Genomic DNA, 20,902 nt, shown 5'->3' with positions numbered 1-20,902 from the left:
TTTAAGGCTTTTCTGCTTGAGGGTTCTTAGATAAGATCATTTAAATCGTTAGTCTGCTGCACCTGGAGCTTCTTAGACTATAAGCAAACAGGTTTTCTGGGTCCTGTTTCCCCGCTGTGGTTCCTACTGCTTTCTAACTTGCCTACATTTGTTTTAACCTAGACATTCCTGAAGTAAAACAGTATCTGGTAAAAACATCCCACCAGTGCCATTTTTGAAAGCACCTGAAGGGGGTCTTGAAGAAGCCTTGAGGGGCTTTGAGCAAGGGGAATGGCTTTAACCTGCCCGAGGTGAGACTGAGGTGAGCTCTGAGGCAGAAGCTCTTCCCTGTGAGGGTGCTGAGGCGCTGGCCCAGGGTGCCCAGAGCAGCAGTGTCCGCCCCATCCCTGCTTTAAGTGACCCCAACAGCGCTGAGGCAGCAACCGCAGCCCCAACCCCATCGAAGCGCCCGACCCCGAGCCCAGCACGGACGAAGCCCCCGCAGCTCCTCGCCCCGCGGGCCGGCTCGTCACTTCCGCGGCCGAGCGCTGCTTCCGGGCGGCGCTGAGGAGAGGGAGGGGCTGCCATGTCCGCTGCGGGACGCGCTGCCGGGCCCGGCGCCGGAGCCGCCTCTCGGTAAGAGCCCGCCCCGAGCACGGTTGTCCCCGTGGGCGACGAGATGGGGCCCGCGGGCCGGTGGCCCGCGGGCCCCATCTCGCCGCCCACGGGGACTCGCGGGGACCACGCGTGTGCGGAGTGGACGCTCCCGCCCGCGGGCCTGTGGAGCCGATGAGGCCGCAGCGCAGCCGACCCCCGCTTCCCTGCCCGCCTCCCGCTGGTGCCGGTGGCCCAGCCGCTGGTGGGAGACAGCCATGAGGTGCAGAAAGAGCCCCTTGGCGGTGATGAGGGGATGCTTGTGCCCGGGATAAAGAGCTCGGCCTGGGCCCCCCTCCCCGTGGGGTTGTGGGGAGCCCCACTCAAACCGAGCAAGAAAGCGTTTAAACATCTGCAGTGGTTAGTGTTGGATGGGGCTGGTTGCTTGTACCGGAGGTTGTGCATACAAGTTCGAGAGGAGGTGTTTGGTCTGGGTAGAGTCGTGACCAGTTGGGCTTCACAACGTGTGTTGGACCCAGATGAACTCTCCTGGATGCTCCTGGTTCTGGGAATGCTGTGCAGAGCTGCTGAAGCTTCGTGTGAAGGCAGCTCAAGCGCAGTATGGCTTATTTGGTTTGTACTCTGCATGGTATGGCTAAATCGTTTCCAGACGGGAGCTAGTTCTTGGTGTGCCATAGCTGTGGTAATTCACAGAATCAACAGAGCGGTTGGAAAAGACCTTAGGATCATTCAGTTCCAACCCCCTGCCACAGCCAGGGACACCTCACCTAAACCATGACCCCCAAGGCTCTGTGCATCCTGGCCTTGAATGCTGCCAGGGATGGAGCATTCACCCCTGGCAGTGTTCAAGGAGGTGAACGTTCATTCAGATGGAGCATTGTACAGAAAAGTCCTGGTGGACTTTGCTTTCGCTATGGAGCTAAGCTCTGCTTCTGTGAGGCACTCAGTCGGTAGTGTAATAACTTCCAGCTGGTAATTAAAAGCCAACTATACTGATTAAGATAAGATTCCTGTGATTACTGTGATCTGCCTGTGTTGTGTGGTTTCCTTCAGCTTTGTCTGTTGCAGATTATCTTAAGTTCATGATACTGAGTGAGGTTTGTTGAGAATCACAGCAATTCACATGCCTCCAGTCACTGTTTTTGTAATAGCTACTTATAAAAGTGCATATAAAGATAGTGGCTTCCTGCAAAACTGCTGACCTCTGAGCCTGTACCTGTCATGTTTAGGGGTTCCATTTATCACCTTGTGGTGTGATACTTCTTGCTTGTGCAGTTCTGCAGTCTCATTTTTGCCAGGCAAGCAGCAATACGCAGGCACCGTCTGTGTCCAGCAGCCAGCAGAGGTGAAGGTGTCACTGTTTACAAGCCACCTGGATTGTTCTACAGAGTCTTCCTGCAGCGTTTGCCTCCTCCTTGGCTCTTCCATGCAACCCCAGCAGTAGTTGTGGCACCTCAATGACTATTGGGTTGTGCAACAAATGGGATTGAAAACCTGTCACCTGCCCATCACAACTGTGTGCAAGAGCTGTAATAATTCCTGAGTAATTGGTGACTTGGGAAGGACTTACAGCTTCTCAGAACTTTGCTCTTTAAATATCCAGACGTTGAATGTGTTTGGAATTCAATATGTTGGAGTACACTTTATTAAATGGGTTTCCTTGTAGTGGGTTGGACTACCTCTAAATATCCAGATGTTGAATGGGTTTGGAATTGAATATGTTGGAGTACACTTTATTAAACGGGTTTCCATGTAATGGGTTGGACTACCTCTATGGCAGTTTAATGTATGATTTCCTAACTTTTGTGTACCAAAGGGTAGTTATATATGACTAAACATAAAACTGGATAAACTATACTGCAATGTTTCAATTGAATTAAGAGCCTGGCAAGTGTGTTCCCCTGTGCAAGTCATGGTGTGCCTGAAGATTCAAAGCTTAAAGCAGATGATCAGTTGAGACCAGCCTACAGGAGCTGTCCACATCCCAGGAGCTTCTTCTGAGGTCTTGAAATTTGTGTTGCTTTTGTTTAGATGCTGACAGTGCTGTTCCTCTGAGAGTCCTTAACTGGAACACAGCATAAAGTAGATGGCAGCTCTAAACCTTGGGGGATGGTTCATATTTCTATAACTATCATACCATCACCTGTAAGTCCATTCTGAAGATCCTACAAATCAGTCTCATATTAATGTCCTTTCTGTGACAGTTTTTTTTCTATTCTATTTGAGAGAGTTTAAGAAAATCTTCATTAAACATGATTGATTTTTAAGATGATCAGGACAGGAAAATGCTTATTCTGGACCAGGATCATTTGAAAAAGGAGGTGATTGTTCTTCGGAGCTGAAATTAGAGCAGCAGCTGTCCTCAGAACCACGTGGAGGTATTCTCAGTCACCAGTGTCCCACCAGTTTCTTCATGCTGCTTTCCTGGTAAAGGCACCATTGTTCTCATCTACCTATTGGGGAAGATGCTGTCACAGAAAACAACCCTGCTGGTTCAAGGCTTTGAAGTTTAACACAGAAGTCTGGTCCCCTTTGCAGTCTGATGTTTTGTTCCATGCCTTTAGAATAGCTCTTGAGATTTCAGAAGCTGTTGCCTTGATTATACTGTGTACTTAAACCCCCATTTCCTGTCCATCGAGAACTTCTGGGGTGTCAGGAGGGGAGCTGGCCTTTCTACAAGATGAAGGGACTCGGAGATAACTTTTTTCTTCGTTATCTTGAAGTGTTACCTTGGTACTCTGCAGAACTACAAAGACACCTGAGGTTTAATGCTTTCCTACCGTAGTATTTTGTCTTTTGTTAGCTCTCATGCCAAGCCTGCTGCTACGTTAACCTTTCTGGATATGAGGAAAAATGAATTCTTCTGGCTTAAAGAAAAGGAAGTTACAAAATACTCACTTTTGCCTGACCTGAAGAAAGCAAAAAAAGTCCCCATGAGTCAATGGTACCACTGCTCTCACCATTTCCAAACAAGATAGCAAAAGTAGTTTGACAGTTCTGTGAAATGTTAACCTGTGCAGTGGCTTTCCAGGAACTAAATAATTCAACTTTATGCTGAAGAAAAAACAGCACCAAGCTGTTGAGGAAGTTTCTGTGATCTTTGAGTGAAATGACCTTTTTCTATGGATGCTGTTCTAAAAAGCACACGTAACTGGTCTTTACTGAAAGCGTTCTTGCTGAACTGCCACCAGAATCCAGTGTGTGTCATGCAGCTCCTTTTTACAGTTGATGGTAAAGCCTGAAGCAAGGAAGGCACTGGATACCTCCACCTTTCCAGTGTCCTTAGCCAGTATGTCACCTTCCATAGAATCATGGAATGGTTTGGGTTGGAAAGGACCTTAAGGCTCATCCAGTTCCAGCCCCCTGCCTCTGGCAGGGACACCTTCCACTAGAGCAGCTTGCTCCAAGCCCCTGTGTCCAACCTGGCCTTGAACACTGCCAGGGATGGGGCAGTCACAGCTTCTCTGGGCACCCTGTGCCAGCACCTCAGCACCCTCGGAGTAAAGGCTATAGTATGTGCAGCTCTGGTCAATGTGTCTCAAGAGGGAGCAGAGAGAGGCAGAGCAGTGACCGTAGGGGATGGAGCAGATGTCTTCTGGAGGGGTGTTGGAAGTTGGGACTCTGATTTGGAGAGAGATTGTAACCAAGGTGTACAAAATCCTGGAGGCAGGGGATGTGCTGAGAGCAGAGCTGCTCGCCCAATCCTGCTGTACCAGGACTGACGGCACTCAGAAACTCACTGGAGACGGCTGTGAGCCAGCCACGTTCTCCTTGTGACAGGTCATGAACTGCCCTGGGTGGCTGTGGGAGCTTCAGAGAGGGAGTGGACGGTGGGGAACAGGTCTGTGAGTGAGTGCTGGAGGACAAGCAGGGATGTGGCTCCCGGTTGGGGGGGTGGTGGCCAGGCTCCCTTTATCACCACTGGTGGCTTTTCCTGGAGGGACCATTTGTCTGCCCAGCGCTCCCGGCTGGCTCTGCCAGCAGGACTGATGCGGTGTGAAGCAAATGGTGCAGTCAGTCTGCTTGATGAAAAAGCAGCGGGTGTTAGCAAGCAGCTGAGCATCAAACACCAGCATTTAAACCGGGTTTTAAACCCAGTAAAATATCTCAAATATCCAGCACTTCATTCTTTAATTTTTCGAGCAGGTTACTCTAGCAACTGTTGTTGCTAAGACACAAATAGCTACAGATGTGCTCAGAACTGATGGCACTGTGATAAATACCATGGCTCCTCTAATGCAAAATAACAAATTTGCTGGAGTCACAACCTTTTTAATAAAATCCTGGTGCAGGTTGAGAAACTGAAGCAGTTTCTCTGCTAGAACTGTGGATTAATTTCCTGGTACTATTTACATGACTTTTTGATATGTATTTAGGGTGCTGAGGCGCTGGCACAGGGTGCCCAGAGAAGCTGTGGCTGCCCCATCCCTGGCAGCGCTCAAGGCCAGGTTGGACTGGGGAGCAAGCTGCTGTAGTGGAAGGTGACCCTGCCCATGGCAGGGTTTGGAACTGGATGAGCTTTAAGGTTCTTTCCAACCCAAACCAGGCTGGGATGCTATGATGGAGTTTTCTACTTTGCTTCCATTTGCATAAATTCCTGTGATGTGTTTTGTAGCTAAAAGGTTAATGGCAGTTTGTGCCATGTTAGCTCTAGCTAGAAGAGATTGCTGACTTCTTTCTGGGCTCAGTGGGAGTTGTTTTTCTCAAGTATGAAGTTGTTATTTCCAAATCTTCCTTTTGTGCAAACAGTTCTTTTCTCCATTAAAAAAATCCCTGCTGTGATTCAAAATCCAATTGAAAAGGATTGTGTAAGGACTGGGCAGCCAGTGCATGGTCTGTGTGAAGCGACTGCCCAGAGCCGTGCTGCTGACAGCCCTTCAGGGATTCCTATTAATGAAACAGGCATTGCTTAGGGTAGGATGTATTTGTGCTACCACATGTTATGTCAGTAATTTTCTCACTTTATAAATACTTTTTTTAATATTTTCATTTCCATTTTAAGATTATGACATTTTAATCAAACCCTGGTTTTCCATCCCATCAGGACTGTGCTTGTTATAGCCTCTTGTACCTACAAAATAGGACATCCCCTCTGCCTCCCACCAAACTTTCCATAGAATCATAGAATCACAGAATGGTTTGGGTTGGAAAGGGGCTTAAGATCATCCAGTTCCAACCCCCTGCCATGGGCAGGGCCGCATCACACTACACCATGTCGCCCAAGGCTCTGTCCAACCTGCCCTTGAACACTGCCAGGGATGGAGCATTCACAACCTCCCTGGGCAACCCATTCCAGCGCCTCACCACCCTTACAGTAAAGAAGGGAAGAGGGCCTGCAGGGGGGAGCAGACAGCAAACCCACAGAGATTTATCCTTCGCTATTCTCCACGGTGTTTTGAGACTATCCATGTGTTGTGCGTGTGTATCTGGGGGTGTGAGATGTGCAGAGGATAGCAGGTAAATTTTTGCTGGGAGGTGCACTGGATTTGTTCCGATGGGAGATGAGCAGACTGGTGAGCAGCACAGCTTTCATTCATTAACTCTATCCCATTTTCTTGGTTTTAAACAGCTGCTCTTTGCTGCTGGAAAAGGAACTGAGGAGAGAGCTGTGCTACAAAGGGGGTGGATGTAACAGGCAAAGCTTGAAGATGGATGTGAGAAGGAATTTTTCACAGTTGTTCTGGAGAGCAAGACTGTTGTCTGAGTTGGTTGTTGTGTAATAAAGTAGGGTTTGAAGTTAGAAACCTGAGTTCCTTTTCCCTCTTACCTCATTTGTCTGTTCAAACACTGGAGTAACACACCTCTTCAGTTCCGCTTGGCTGTCAGGTACTGCATGAGCAGCCATAACAAGTAGGCCATTTATAAATGAACATGTGAATGCAGTAGGAAGGAAATCATGCATTGTGATACCTGCAAGAATTTGTGAGAGCAAGTGATTTGTCTTAAATATTTTGTTCCTTAATGGAGGAGAGAAGCTGGATGAGCCCCTCCTCTCCTGCTCACCACTGTCTGTCTCTTTGCACATCACTGGGTGGCATGAGTGTTTTAAAAACTGTGATTCCCTTCTCTTTAAAGTATCTTTAAAGCTTTTGGAGTTTGTAGTCAGCCTCGCCAGATAGAACATTTTACACACCCAGGAATCTATTTACTCCCTCGTTTTGTTGCATCATTGTGATGGTACAACCTTATGAAGAATTTCCATTAACTCGGTTTTGCCTGAAGGAAGGAAAAATGCAGCTTTAGTATAAAAACTGTTCAGTTCCTGACAGCTCCTTAAGGGGCTGGTTTATTGCACAGCCCAACTGGGACCCAAGCTGATGCTATCATTTCGTGTCAGCTTTAATTAAGCTGTTTCAAAACTGGGAGATTCTTCCAAACTTCAGGGAATGCCTGGTTTTGCCAAACCCTCACGAGAGATCCCTGCAGGAGCCGGCAGCAGGCTGGCTCTCGCTGGAGTCACAGCTTTGCCTATGATGGATACCAGGTCTGAAGTATATCAGCAGCTTGGCTGATGAAACATTATCACAGTTGGATGTAGGAATGCTGAGATATGGAGGAGGATAAAACTGTGGAGGGACTTTGCTGTGGAGTGAGGGGGTTCTATGCATTCACCTGCTCACATCCTGGTGTGGGGGGCAAAGGTTGCTGCCACCATGGGGAGATTGTCAGTAGCGTTCTTTGCCTGAAGATTAGACCTTCAGTTATAAACCTGCAGAATAAAAAGCAGTCGGTGCTGTGCAGTGCACAGCAATGTCACAGTGTGCATCTTTTCACTCTTTATTTCTTTATGTGTTTTTAATTAAATTGAAAACCAAGAAGGGACTGGGGAATCCACTACTTCCCACCGTGCCAAGTTGTGCTCTTCCCTGAACGAAGCGGTTTGTCACGTGCGGAGTGGCACAGGGTAAAAGCACATTGCAAGGAAAAACCCAGCTCTGGTTGGGGGGATGCCATAGGTCGCTTTGGCTGCGCTCTCTGATCCCATGTGCGTGGGATAGATTAGCATGAAATGCTCCGCTGGAAGCATTAGACTCTTCTGCTGGTGCTTAATTCACATATTCTTTGCTATTCATGGTAAGGTGCTGGTCCTTGAGTGAAAAGGAGTGGTGATAACTGCATAGGTGACATTATTATGCATACAAAACATTATAGGTACTGCTGCAAGAGACAAAAATGTTTTTGTAAATACTTTGGCAACAAAAGGGTGGCTAAGGACACTCTCCAACCTTTATTGGATGTGGGGGGAATTGTAGTGACAACGAGGAAAAAAACGTGGTACTTAATGCCTTCTTTCACTCTGTCTTTAATAGTAAGACTAGTTGTTCTTGGGATACCTGTGCCCCTGTGCTGGGAGACAGGGATGGGGAGTAGAATGAAGCCCCCATACGGTCAGTGACCTGCTACATCACTGAGACACACAGAGTCTAGGGCTGCATGGGGTCCACCCAAGGGTGCTGGGGGAGCTGGAGGTGCTCACCGAGCCACGTTCCATCACTGATCAGCAGTTATGGCTCACTGGGGAGCTCCCAGTTCACTGGAGGTTACCAAATGTGATGCCCATTTACAGGAAGTGCTGGAAGGAGGCAACTCCAGGCCTGTTAGCATGACCTCAGTGCCCCCTGTACTGGGCACTGGTGAGGCTGCACCTCAAATCCTGTGCTCAGTTCTGTGCCCCTCACTACAAGAGAGACATTGAGGTGCTGGAGCAGGGCCAGAGAAGGGCAATGGAGCTGGTGCAGGGCCTGGAGCACAAGTGTGATGGGGAGCAGCTGAGGGACCTGGGGGGTTCAGTCTGGAGAAGAGAAGGCTCAGGGGGGACCTGATGGCTCCCTACAAGTGCCTGAGAGGAGGATGGAGCCAGGAGGGGCTGGGCTCTGCTCCCAAGGAGCAAGGGGTGGGACAAGAGGAAACGGCCTCAAGCTGCACCAGGACAGGTTTAGATGGAGCTGAGGAAGAATTCCTGCCCCAAAGGGTGCTCAGGCATTGGAACAGGCTGCCCAGGGCAGGGCTGCAGTCACCGGCCCTGCAAGTGTCCACACAGCGTGGAGACGAGGCCTCAGTGCCATGGGGTAGTGGTGGCCTTGGCAGTGCTGGGGAACGGTTGGACTTTGTGATCCTAAAGGTCTTTTCCAACCTAAATGATTCTATTATTTTATTTTCACTTTCTGTATAACACCTATAATTTAGTTAACCAAAGCTTTGTTCTTGGGGAAAGTGGCTATTTGAAAGTAATGTAATCCCCTATTCAAACAGGCTTTTTTTCTACTCAGTATAATTACTGCTCATTACCCAAACTATTCTGTGATCCTATGATTCATTCATTTGCTTCCAGGTGCTCCAGGATGCCCTACTCATTTGGGAAGAGAGTTTTGTCACAAGTGTAACTAACGTGTTCTGGGAATCTTCTTGTCTTTCTAATTATTTAAGTCCTTCTCAAAACTAAAACTGCTGCTCAGAGCTTTTAAACAGAGCATAGAATGGGAAGTTACTGCTGTATGGATCAAAGTGTGATGTGAGACCTTCTTCGTAGAATCAGACTGGTAACAAGAAACAGGACAGGACCCATTGGTACCTATTTCATATATTCTTGCTGTTGGCCGTTGTACTTTACACTGCTCTTCATGATCTTTGACTGCCAGGGTTTCTTTCCAGCCTTGATTTTTCTCTGTTATACCTGCAAGTTTAAAGGAAACAAGCTTTGATTTGTAAAATAAATCCAATTAAAAGTGATGAGGGGGAAACCTGGAATACTAACAGTAGTACTTTGTATTGTAGACTGCTTTGTGTGCGGTGTGAGTAGGGTCATTTCAAAAGCGCTGTTGAATAGAGTTCTTGTGACTTCAGTTGATTTACGGTTGAGGGAATACAGGTAAGTCTTTGGTTAGGGGAGGCAGCTGTTAGGGGAGGAGAACATTTAACCCTCAATGAAATTTTACCCTGGCATATGTGGCATGCCAGACCCTGACCTGTCATCGAATAAGGGAGAAGGAATCCTTTGTGTTTTCCTGGTTAATAGGGCATTATCCCAGCTGCAAAGCATCCCTGCGCTCGGCACGTGGGGCTGGCTGCAGGCTGCCTACACGTGCAGGGAGCTTAAGTAGGTCTGGAAGGGCCAGGATGGGAAAGAGCAAGTGCTTTTAGGGCACCAGAGAGTTGAGTTCTTCAGTCACTTTGCATGGGGACAGTCTCATGATGTGTTGGTGAATGCTCCAGACAGGTTGGGAAAACAAAGAGGTGAAGAGCCTCTGCATTCCCACTGAAGTTTACAGCCCAACTTCTGTGGCTGTGGAGGCAGGAATAGGTTGAACCTCAGCACAAAACGTCACTGTATTTGATTTCTTACAAACCACAAAGTGTTGTTGAGCATGTCTCCCTTGCTGCTTCTCTGTTAAAACCTCGGAAGTCCAGTCAGTAACTGGTAAGAAAATTGTGGGAAGTACTCTATGATCAGCCCTCCAAGCTCTGTGTTATGGATAGATCCTCTGCTGATCTTCTCCCCATACACAGTGATTGATTTCCAAAAGGGGGGTTGGAACTGGGTGATCTTTAAGGTCCCTTCCAACCCAAACTGTTCTATGATGATGTGATTTCTCCTGGTTTCTGTAACCCATTGAATTTGTCCTCTGTGTGCAGTAGTGTACATGTGTGCATGTGGAAGAGCCAGCTCTGCTGGGCTGGGAGAGGAGGCTCCTGCTGGCCTTTGGTGCAGTGGAGATGGGGCTTGGCTGAAGCGGTCAGGGTTGGTTTTAATGAACTGGGTGAGAAATGAGAGGGTGAAAGGGGAGCAGCAGGGTCCCACTGTTGGTGAGCACTAGTTGGGTGAGGGGGAAGCAGTGGAGGACATGGACCTTTCTCTTTTGCCTAGCAAGCTGCAAAACTGAATCAGGTTGTGCAAGTAATCTGCAAAATTCCCTTTTCCTGTTTTTAAAACGCAGGGGATAGCAGCTCCGGTGTTAGGATGTGGGATCCCTCTGCTCAGCCCTACTGGGGTACCTTAGCTTCCAACATAAAAATGCTTTTATAAATGTTCATCAAACTTCTCCTTCTGAAGGGTGCACTTGAAGCAACCACCTTGCTCGGTGACTTTGGCAATGAGCACTCCTGCATCTGAATGCATTTAGGTGTAGAGGCTTGTCCTGGTTTTTTTTTTGTTCGTTATATAAATGTTCTAAATTAAAACAGGTTAGATTGAATCACGCTGTTTACTGACCTACTAGACCAGGCTTGATCATTTAAAGTGTGTTTCAAATCACGGGGCACATGTCTGATTGATACTTTAGCTTCTGGAGTCAGTGTGGCACAAGTAAATGATGCAGAAATGTGCCACGTGCGTAAAAAAATCTGGCTCTTGGAAGCTTAAAGCTAAATCCCTTGTTTATGAAATCTTTCCATATATGAATTTTGTCTTTTATTTGGGAGATGGCAACATGAGTTTGGAAAGCTGGTGGGTGGAATATGTAACAATTAATGTTCTCTGATAGCCTAAATGATAAGCCCCCCAAAAAAGTACATAAAGCTATGAACACCTTTTTTTGACAGGCTTTGAAGACTGCCAAGAACACACGATTCGACTCATTTAAGCATTAAAATAGTAATACCCATGGAAGAGCCTCAAGACTTACCCGAACAACCAGTAAGTACATTTGAAAAGGCTAAAAATGAGCATTGGTGATCTCCCAAATGCAGTGTAGCGTTACTGTGATTAAGAATGGAAAGTAAGGCTTATTCTGAGTATATTTATCTAGAGGTAAAGAATCATTTTGCTCTTAGTAAAATGTGTTGTGCACTTAATTTACTACAATTTTACAGGCAATAGTAAGAAAAGGAATAGTTATGTGTGCTTGAACTCTGTAATGTTGCTGTGTCAAATAATTACTTGTTATGCTCAGAAAACCAGACTGTTTCAAGCCTGTTGTAGAGAAATGAAAATTCACTATTTCAATGACAGAAGCAGCATGTTACAGTGTGAATAGTCTGTAATTCTTCTTGGGCTTGGGACGTTGAAAAGATGCTATGATCATCAGCTCCACAGGGGGAAAGCATTTTAGTTCTTTATTTAACAGTGAGTTTGAGCAGGGAAGTGTGTCTTAGGCTAAAAGCTGTTGTCCAAACATCTTACCTCTTTGTGATCCTGCCTGTGTTATCAGTAGCTGATAACATCACCTTGCAGGAGCTTCATAGAGCTGTTACTAATACAGTATGATACGAAGTTAAATTTGTATGTCTAAAACATGACAGCCCAGGAATTAAACAATAAAGTTTGTATTAATGTAATAGTCCCAAATTAAACTTGATGTGAACTCCGCAAGCAGTTGCCACGTTACCATGAGAGTGAAGCTGATTTTCGTTTTGGAGACCTGTTCACACGCACACGAACCAGAGTAAAACACTGAGGGCAAGTGGGCAACCTCCTCATTGAAAAGATTCTGATGCTTTTTGCATGTGAGAATTTGGTGTTCTTCAGTTAACCAGTTAGAAAACACATTGTAATGGCACTGAATGAAATGGGAATGGAAATTTCCAGTTGTTCAAAAGATTGTGTGACACAACACGCAGGTTATGGGCAAGAGTCAGTGTGCACAAAATGTGAAGCAAATCAGCAAAACCAGAACAGTTGAACTCCAGATACATACAGGATTTAAAACTGAATGAAATGTGTGTATTAAGAAAGGAAGTATCATGTAATTACATCCTTACATGGAGAAAACTGTCTTTATACAGGGCATGAGAGACAGGGTGCAGCTAATGTTTGGTGCGTGAAAGCACCCTCTGTAAGAGATTCTGCTGTAATTTTCAGCTGAAGATCTTCTTGGTAATTCCTTTTAACTATCTTATGCCAGTCAGTCATTCTGAGACATAATGTGAGACTACTGATCACAACTAGTAAGTGAGGTGGTATTTTTAGTGGCACATTCTTGCAGGAAGAAATAAAAAGAACAACCACTGGGGTTTGGTTTTTTTGTAGTGAGACCATTCTTAAACCAAGTGAATTTTCCTCATAAAAGAACAAGAGCAAAGTGAAGTCAGCTTTGCAAAAACCCTGTCAGGCTTGTAGCCCACTCTTGATACTGTATTAGCTCAGTGCAAGGTTTTCTGTGTTTAACCACTGCTGGGAGTTCCTGCTGGGGGGGATCTGCTGCACAGGTTCTCTCAAGGACAGCTCTCCTCACTTGTGCCTGAACCTTTGTGTCTTCACAGGTGAAAAAAGCCAAGATGCAGGAATCCAGAGAACAAAGTTTGAGGTATGTAATGTTCAGTTTGATTTAGTGTGGGACTGTTGTTGCTGTTCTTTTATCATTAGAAGTTTCCATTTTAGAAGCTTGCATGCTGTTTTCTCTTTCAAGGCAAATAGGAGTCAATTTTGTATTTGCTGTAATTTTGAGTTCCCAGTTACAACACATAAACTGACACTTTGGTATTCAGCTACAAAGAGTCTTCATTGCATCCTCAAGCATCCTGTTTTTCACAGAATCTGATGGGACTGTCATGTTCTGCACATAACAGGCATTGATTCTGGTGAGAATCAGGATATACTAAAAGTAATATGTGTGCTATGATTCTCAGCAGAACTCTGTGGGTTACTGATCTGAGAAGTTAAACCCTCTCAAATCAATAGCCTATTCTATTTAAAGCCATTCTCTGGTACTATTTTTAGTCTCAGAGGTGCTTCCTGATGTATATCATATTTAGGAATTTATCAATATTCTTACATATTCTGAGAATAGCTCCATTTGGGTTCGTTCTGTTCCTGTGAGTAGTCCCAAATACTGTGGAGAGCAATTTCTTTTTTGACAAAGGCCTGTAGGGACAGGACAAGGGGAATGGCTTTAACCTGCCAGAGGGGAGATTGGGATGAGCTCTTAGGCAGAAGTCTGTCTAGCTGGTAGGAGGTGAGATGAACCAAGTCGTAGGAGGATTTTTTCTCTCTGTTGGCTGCAGAGGAGCTGAGGGCAGCACAAGCAGGTCTGAACGTGCCAGAGTGAATGGTGGTGATTCTGCTTCAGTGTATTCCCAGCTTCAGTGCACCCCTGCAGCCCCCCACTACCAGACATTGCAGTGCAAATCCAGTACAGTTTAAGGTCTAAATTAGAGCTGCAAATCTCTCTCTTAGGATCTTTGTGTGAAATAGCAAAGAGTGCAGAGCTAGTTTCTGTTGAGAGCCAGTTTGCCTCAGTTAGGAAGGCCAAATCTTGAGTTACAATGCCCAAGGATGTTCATTTAAGAGTTCATAATGCTCACGATTAGCCTTTGTTTGTCCTGGCAGTCATGTGAGCAATGCAGAAGTCAGCGATGAGAAACCTGAATCTTCAAGCCTTGGTTCAAACCTTCCCATGTCCAGTGAGAGTAAGTATCTTCCAGAGTGCTTCTGGTCCCACTGTCTTTACTCCTTTCTTTCAGTGGCCTTGTTACTTTGCTTCAGGAAACACAAGATTTGGGCAGGACTGAAATCAAAGTTTTCTCATGACAGTTGCAAAAGATGATGGTAGCAACTAGTAAAGAGAAAAGCACTGTTACAAAGAGAGAAGTGGTATTGACTGAATCATCCACCTGCTGTGAACTGGCAATAAAACCGTTTTGTGCTGGCTTAACAGTGCTTTTTTTGAACCTTTGCTTTGAAAAAGGTATTCAAATATTAAAGATATTCACTAAGAAACCTTTGTAAATCCTTTTGTATTGTTTAAAGTGTACTGTGCATGCTGATATTCCATTGGCTTTATTTGTTGGGCTTTGAAACCACCTATGTAATGACACAAACTGTTTCTTTTTTCAGTTATGACATGCACTGATTATATCCCAAGGTCATCAAATGACTATACCTCACAAATGTATTCTGCAAAGTAAGTCAAACATTCTTCACTGAGTTCTATAACTCTCCTTTCTTTCTGAAGCGTTTTTGGGCTGCTGTAAATCACACTTTCATATGTGCTGGCAACAGATACTCGTTGCTGCGGACACTGAAGCTGACACAAGTCACTCTTTGGGTTCCGTGGCTGTTGTTTAATGATCACAAGGCTAAGTAAGCCCCTTCAAGTAATTAACAATGCAACTTGTTGAATAATGCCCATAATATTTGGGGAACAAACAAATTGGACATAAATTAAGGGGAATGTAGGATTTTCTCATCATTCACCACGTTTGGAGATCTTAAAAGTTCTTCCCATTGCAGCACAAGGGGCACGATAAGTGAAGCTAATTGCTCTTGCCTGTTGCAGTGGGGAGTTTGTTCTTCCCCTCAGCCCTGGAGTAAGCACTGGTACTTTGGCATTGTGATTGGGAGAGCTTCCCCTGGTGTCACAGCAAGAACCAGGCGGTGTCTGTAAATCCAAGAGCCTGCCCTTCTGGGAAACACAAGTGGGTTATTACACCAAAGCACAGATCAGTGTGTATTGTTTCTGCTTTCTGAAGCATTTTTTTTAGTATATCTTCTGGTTTTTAGGCTGAGAGATGCATCACGTAAATAGCTCTTTTTAACTTCTGTTCTTTCCATTTAATAAGGCCATATGCACATATCCTTTCTGTACCTGTATCGGAAACCATGAGCCCTTACCCTGGTCAGCCTCAGTACCAAGCACTGCAGCAGTCTCAGCCCTACACCATCTACCCCCAGACCACCCAAACCTACGGACTACCTCCTTTTGGTAAGAAGTAACTTCTCAAAGACTTCTCAGGGCCTGCAGTTCTTGTCTCCTCTCTCATGAAAAAGATGTTGTTAAGCTTAACCAGGTGTGCTGGAGAGAAGAGTCTGTAGGAAAGCATGTGCCTGACTTGAACTGTAGATCAGTACTGATCTCTAGATGGGATTCATAGGATGTTATTTATTACAAAGCTCTTTTCCTGGCCATTAATTTAGGTGCCTCCCCATGAACTGTGTCAGATGGGATCATAATGTTCTCTAGATGTGTATAGCTGTGTTTGTGCAGTTTCATTGTCAGGGAAATCCCACAAGAGCTCATGCTACAGCATCTCTGTAGGATGAAGGTGTTTTTCCTTTCCTTTTTGCTGACCAGGATTAAGGCTTTTTTGTTGTTTCACCTGTCACCAAATACAGATTTCATGCTAAAAAGTCTCCAAGTTTGCTGGGCAAATAAGTTGACTTAAGTTGCTCTAATACTTGAGCCCTTTAATAGCCTCTCCAGTTTTTGCAGATGCTTGAAGGGTAAGAGTGCTGTAAGTGACCAGCTGAAATACTGTATCATGATCTCAAAAATGTACAGTGGCAGAGACTGTTCTGCCCCTTAGCATCAAGCACTGATGGATTTGGGGGTAACATCCCCTTCCATGCAGGTAACCTGGGAGAGCACCTGGGTGCTATCGTGAGCAGCATGGCAGTGGCTGAGCCACAGGTGTCTGTCTCAGGGCTTGTGGTCACGCTGTAGAACTGAATGAACAGAGCCTCTGTCAGATTTACCTGTAGTGCTAAAATCTTCATGCCTTGAAGTGTAAAAGGATGCTGGCATGAGATCCTCAGTCCCTCCTGCCATGGGCTTGGGATTTCTAGTAGATGAGGACATAGTTGACTCTGTGTTACGTGTCCTGGGGTGCCAAGGTTCTCTGCCTGAGCTCACTTCATTCCTCCAGGAGCGCTTTGCCCTGAAAGCTGAACGAGTATGGAGAAGCCTGATGCTGTATCCGTACTCCAGTCTTCAGTTACCAGTGCAGTTTGTTTGCTGGCTTTCTAGACACTGCCTTCCTTATTTTTTTGTCTGATTGTAGTGTTGTGTGTTGTCACGATGGTCTGTTACCTACTTCCCTGGCAGTGTCAAGGCCAGGCTGGATGGGGCTTGGAGCAAACTGCTCTAATGGAAGGTGTCCTTGCCCGTGGCAGGGGGTTGGAACTGGATGAGCTTTAAGGTCCCTTCCAACACAAACCAAACCACTCTGTGATTCTACAAACCCTGTGTTATGGTTGCTGGAACATCCTGCTGTTCCCTGGGTGCCTGCACTTTGGTTTCAGTGCCTTGTTGCACTGTTTCAGCTGTATCTGAACAGTGGCTGGTGGTTTTCTTGACTTCATTTATTTGGTGTTTATTGATAGTTTGCTGTGGACAGTGCATGGGGGCTGCTTTGGAAGTGCTCAGGTGTGTTACTGTGTAGTGTGGTTGGGTTTCTTTAAGGCAAATCTGTGTGCATATGTGAAATGCTCTCTTGAAGTGTTAGGCCAAGATGTTTGAAAAGGTGTTTTAGACTTAATTCTAAAATTAGGGGAGTAGGAAGGATGTGGGGAGGTTTGTTAATGTTTCGTGTATGTGATGTTTGGTGGTGGTGGTAGTGGTGGCTGTACTGGGGGGATGTGTTTTGGGTTGTTTTATCCCAAGGTTCTGGAATTCAAGGGTGCTTCCCTACTTAGTATAATACTCTGAATGTAACAGGAGAAATTCTCCTTAAGACCAAGGCAAGAGGTCATCATTTCTGTTGACTTCAGAGGAACTTCTTTCTGTTAAACATCTTTTGAAATGTGATCAATTACTGAAATGTCTTGGTATGGATGTTGAGGTCTGTTATTAAATACCAGTATTTTTAGTCTGAATTTAAGTGTTAGGAGAATGTTAGAAGTCATCTTATGAGTAATGGACATCATACTGGAGTAGTACCTGCTTGATCATACTGAGAAGATGGATGAGATGGACAATGGAGGGTAAAGGACTGAGCATGCACAGTGCAGAGGGAGTGATACAGTTTGTTCCTGCTCACAATGTCCATGAGCAGGTGAGGACTTGGCCAGCCTGATCAGATGTTTTACCCTTATGGAAGGGCCTGTTCCAGAGCTTTGCATGACTTTCTACTGTGTATTTGTTTCCATGCCAAAAAAGAAGGAGGCATCATGGATTATCTAGCTGGAACAAAACAGGTGTATTTGAAGTATGAAGTCCAAGCAAGTTGACAAGTGTAGTCTTGAGAACACTTGGGTCATGATGATGCTTTCAGAGAAGTGATGACCCATGTTCTTGCCAATTTGTCACCTTTCCTTGTAGTGTGGTACTTTTTGGATGGTTTTTAGTGTATTGTTCTGTATGGGACATACTTGTGATCTAGAGAGGTTTCATTAAAGAAGCAGTAAAATGAGAGTAGTGACATACGAGCTGCTTATATGTGGCTGTATGTTGGTGGTAGAAGCAGTGTGGATGTGATGGTTTACATTAACTCAGGAAACTACAGGTGATGGGCTATCCTCTGGGGCCTTTCCACGTACACAGATGTCTCCTGCTGCTGCCATTGCACACAGAGGGGTCTTGTTTCCCCCTCTCTGTCGCCTTCAAGACTGTGCTGTCTTATTATCACTGTCTTGCAGAATGAGAGGGACAGATGTGTGCCACTATGCCAAGAGTGTGCCTTGCTGTATGGAAGTAGAACTTGTCTGTACTGAGAGATGACAGAGACAGTCATGGAAAGCAGGGGCTGAAGGATGCTTTACCACACAGCCTGAATCAGTTCCTGCACTCGCATCCAACCACCCCTGCAAGCACATCTGCTGTGTGTGTCTGACCTGTTGTTAACTCCTCATGCATTAGAGGTGGTTTGTGTTTCATTGTCAGGCACTTCTGTGTGTTCTGGGACCCTTTCATTATGTTGCTGTTGGCTCCTTGTCCATCTATCTTGCATTGTAAGGAACTGTTCGTTACTGTTCCCTCTAAAAACTCCTCACCTATTTGAAGATCATGGCACTCCCTTTCCAGACTAAACAAATACAGCTTTTCCCACTCTCCTTAGAGCGTTTGTTTCCCATATGTTTTATTCTGGACTTTCTTAAATCAGCCCTTCCCTTTTGTTTGCTAACATGGTTCTAGAGGTTTGAAACAGCAATGAAGACACAGCTTTGAAGACTCAAAACCCTGGTGTGCTGTACAGATAGGTGAATGACTTAATTTGACTCATAGGTGACAGTTTGAGATCAGGTATGTAAATAAATCAAAGAGCCACTGAAGAGTTTCATTCTGACAAAGCAGCAGCATGGAGTGAGCTGCACTTGCCCAGCTCTACAGCATCTCCCATGTCTTCTGGGTAAGAAGTGGAGCTCATAGCCTGAGGCTTATCCTGCTACATACACTGTGTGAAAGGCTGCAGGTGGTTTTCGAGGTCTTGATGCTGGTGTTGGGGGGGTTTAAGGAGAAGGGTGGTCTTTCTGCTGGCCCTGAACTTTGTGTCTAGCTCCACACGTCCTTTGTCCCTCTGCTTTGCACACTTCTGCTTGTTTTTACATAGATCTTCTCAACTGATTCCTGCTTTCTAACCAGGGCCAGGGACAAATGCCTTTGACTTTGACTCTAGGTCTGGAAACACTTAAACAAAAGCCTGAGGAGCCCTGAAGAACCAGGCCTGAGCTGAGCTGCTTCAGTAGGACACTGTTTTTACCCTGTCAGTGCAGTAGACTAGACCCTAATGCGGCACCTGAGCTGGACCCACAGTGCTGTTGTGTGCCTTGAACAGAGGAACTACAGTGGTTTGCTGGCTCTGTGCTCTGCCCAGTATTGTTACCAAGGCTTTCCAGAACAGCAGGAAATCTAGATGAAACATTTAGATGTTTTTTTTTCCCTTGTTTTAAGCTCTATTTTTGCTGTTGTCAGTCTGTGGAAGCTACTGACTTGTGGCTTGTTTTAACATACTCAACCCAAAGCCCAGCAAAGCAGTGGAAGCGTTGTCCTTGACCTTGATAGATACCAGCTCAGCCTCAGCATGTACAGCTGAGGTCCTTTGCAGGGCTGTGCACCAAAGAGGGATCAGCAGGTTCCTTACACTGATGAGTGGTTCATCCTTCTGTGACACTACCAGATTTTTAGTTGCAAGCTTTGGAAATTGGTCTTGTTGGTGCTTCTAATTTTCTCTTTTCCAGGCTTTTTGTCAGCAGGTCTAACCCATGCACAGCCTGACAGTCAGAAATTCAACATTTCTCATGTGTCATTTGTTACTTGCTTTTGTGATGAGCAAAAATCTGCATCTGAGGTCGCAGCATGCTCTTTGGTGCCAGCAGATCTGTTTGTAACTGGTCCAATTTATCTGATTCAGGTGCACTGTGGCCAGGTATGAAACCTGAAAGTGGTTTAATTCAGACTGCATCTACAAGTCAGCACAGTGTTCTTACCTGCACTACAGGGTTAACCACAAGCCAGCCCAGCCCAGCACATTATTCTTATTCCATTGAAGGTAACTTGGCATGGTTTTTATCTGCATCTCTCTCCACCTAATTGAGTCCAGATACCACAACTAGAGAGGCTTGCACGTTTGTCCTTGCTTTGTGCATGCTTCTTTATGCTTTGCCTCTTTTTTTGTGTGTGTGTATGTGTTTGGGTTTGTGTTTGCTACGTACCTCTGTATGCACCAGGCTGGCTTGTTGGTGCCATGCTGATGGACTTAACAGGGTGAAAAGCAAATGGGAAGGGGAGATGAGACTAAATGTTGTGTTCTTGCATGCCTTTATTGCAAATGCTCTTGCAGCTAAAACTCTTTATGGTGGGCTTTAGCTTGACATCAGGAACTAAAGTGTGGCACACACACTGCCCAGGTTGGTAGATCTGGTAGAAAGTGAATTTCTCACTATAGGAAAAGCCTTCAAATATTCCAACTGCTGGAAGTGCCACATCAGAGAAGGCAGGTGCTGAATTTCACCAGCTTCCAAAGCAGTTGTTAGGAGTAAATGTGCCACTTGGTTGAGTAATGGAACATTGTTGCTTATGGCAAATATGTGCAAATTGACATGGGGGGTTTAGGTGGGATTTTTGCCATTTTATTTGGGTGATGAATTGTGAAAGTTTGTCTCTGTAGTTTTTTAAAAAGCATTTCAAGAATTCTTTATTTCTTGTGTGATGTTTTCATAGAATAACTCAGGGACTTCAGGAGAATTTTAGTTCAGCCCCAAAGAAGAGTTGACTGTGAGTTCAGAACCAGGTTACTCAGGGCTTTGTCCACTTGGGTCTCAAAAGCCTCTGAGGATGGAGGTTTCTCCAGTTCCAGTGCCTGGCTGTCAGCACAAAAGAGAACCCTTTTCTCTGTTGTCAACCTGGGGCATCCCCTGTTTCCCATTGTGACTGTTCCTCTCCTCCTCCTGCTTGTGCCCCTGCAAAAGCAGCCTGGCTCTGTCTTCTCCATCACTTCCATGCAGGTAGGAGCAGGCTGCTGGCAGGTCCCCCAAAGCCATCTCTTCTGCAGGCTGGGCTGTCCTGCTCCCCCTGCTGCCCCTCACAGGGTGCATGTTCCAGCTCCCGGAGTGTTTTGGTGCCTCTTTGCCAGACCCACTGAATTTTATCAACATGTTTGCTGTGCTTGAGGCCCCAGACCCAATGCAGCGTCCAGATGTGATCTAATGAGTGCCAAG

The 20,902-nt window shown here is 45.6% G+C and overlaps 1 protein-coding gene across 3 annotated transcripts in view; it reads left to right on the top strand.

Annotated features, from left to right (window-relative positions):
* The first annotated feature begins 492 nt into the window (after positions 1-492).
* Positions 493-20,902, top strand: part of EYA3 (EYA transcriptional coactivator and phosphatase 3) — a 32,041-nt gene continuing 11,631 nt past the window's right edge. For 2 of the 3 annotated variants that reach the window (XM_057403587.1, XM_057403586.1), the window contains exons 1-6: positions 493-615; positions 11,134-11,227; positions 12,793-12,836; positions 13,859-13,938; positions 14,366-14,432; positions 15,091-15,233. In XM_057403587.1, coding sequence (XP_057259570.1) covers positions 11,195-11,227; positions 12,793-12,836; positions 13,859-13,938; positions 14,366-14,432; positions 15,091-15,233 — 367 coding nt within the window. In that variant the 5' untranslated portion in view covers positions 493-615; positions 11,134-11,194. Of the gene's footprint in view, positions 616-11,133; positions 11,228-12,792; positions 12,837-13,858; positions 13,939-14,365; positions 14,433-15,090; positions 15,234-19,596; positions 19,735-20,902 lie in introns of all 3 variants that reach the window. The other variant, XM_057403585.1, reaches the window with a different exon arrangement.

This window comes from Pezoporus wallicus, unplaced genomic scaffold (genome assembly GCF_028554395.1).
Source record: "Pezoporus wallicus isolate ANWC-B61680 ecotype Strahan unplaced genomic scaffold, APGP_CSIRO_Pwel_v1 contig_8232, whole genome shotgun sequence".
Classification (NCBI taxonomy): domain Eukaryota; kingdom Metazoa; phylum Chordata; class Aves; order Psittaciformes; family Psittacidae; genus Pezoporus; species Pezoporus wallicus.
This window is presented reverse-complemented; position numbering and strand designations above follow the sequence as displayed.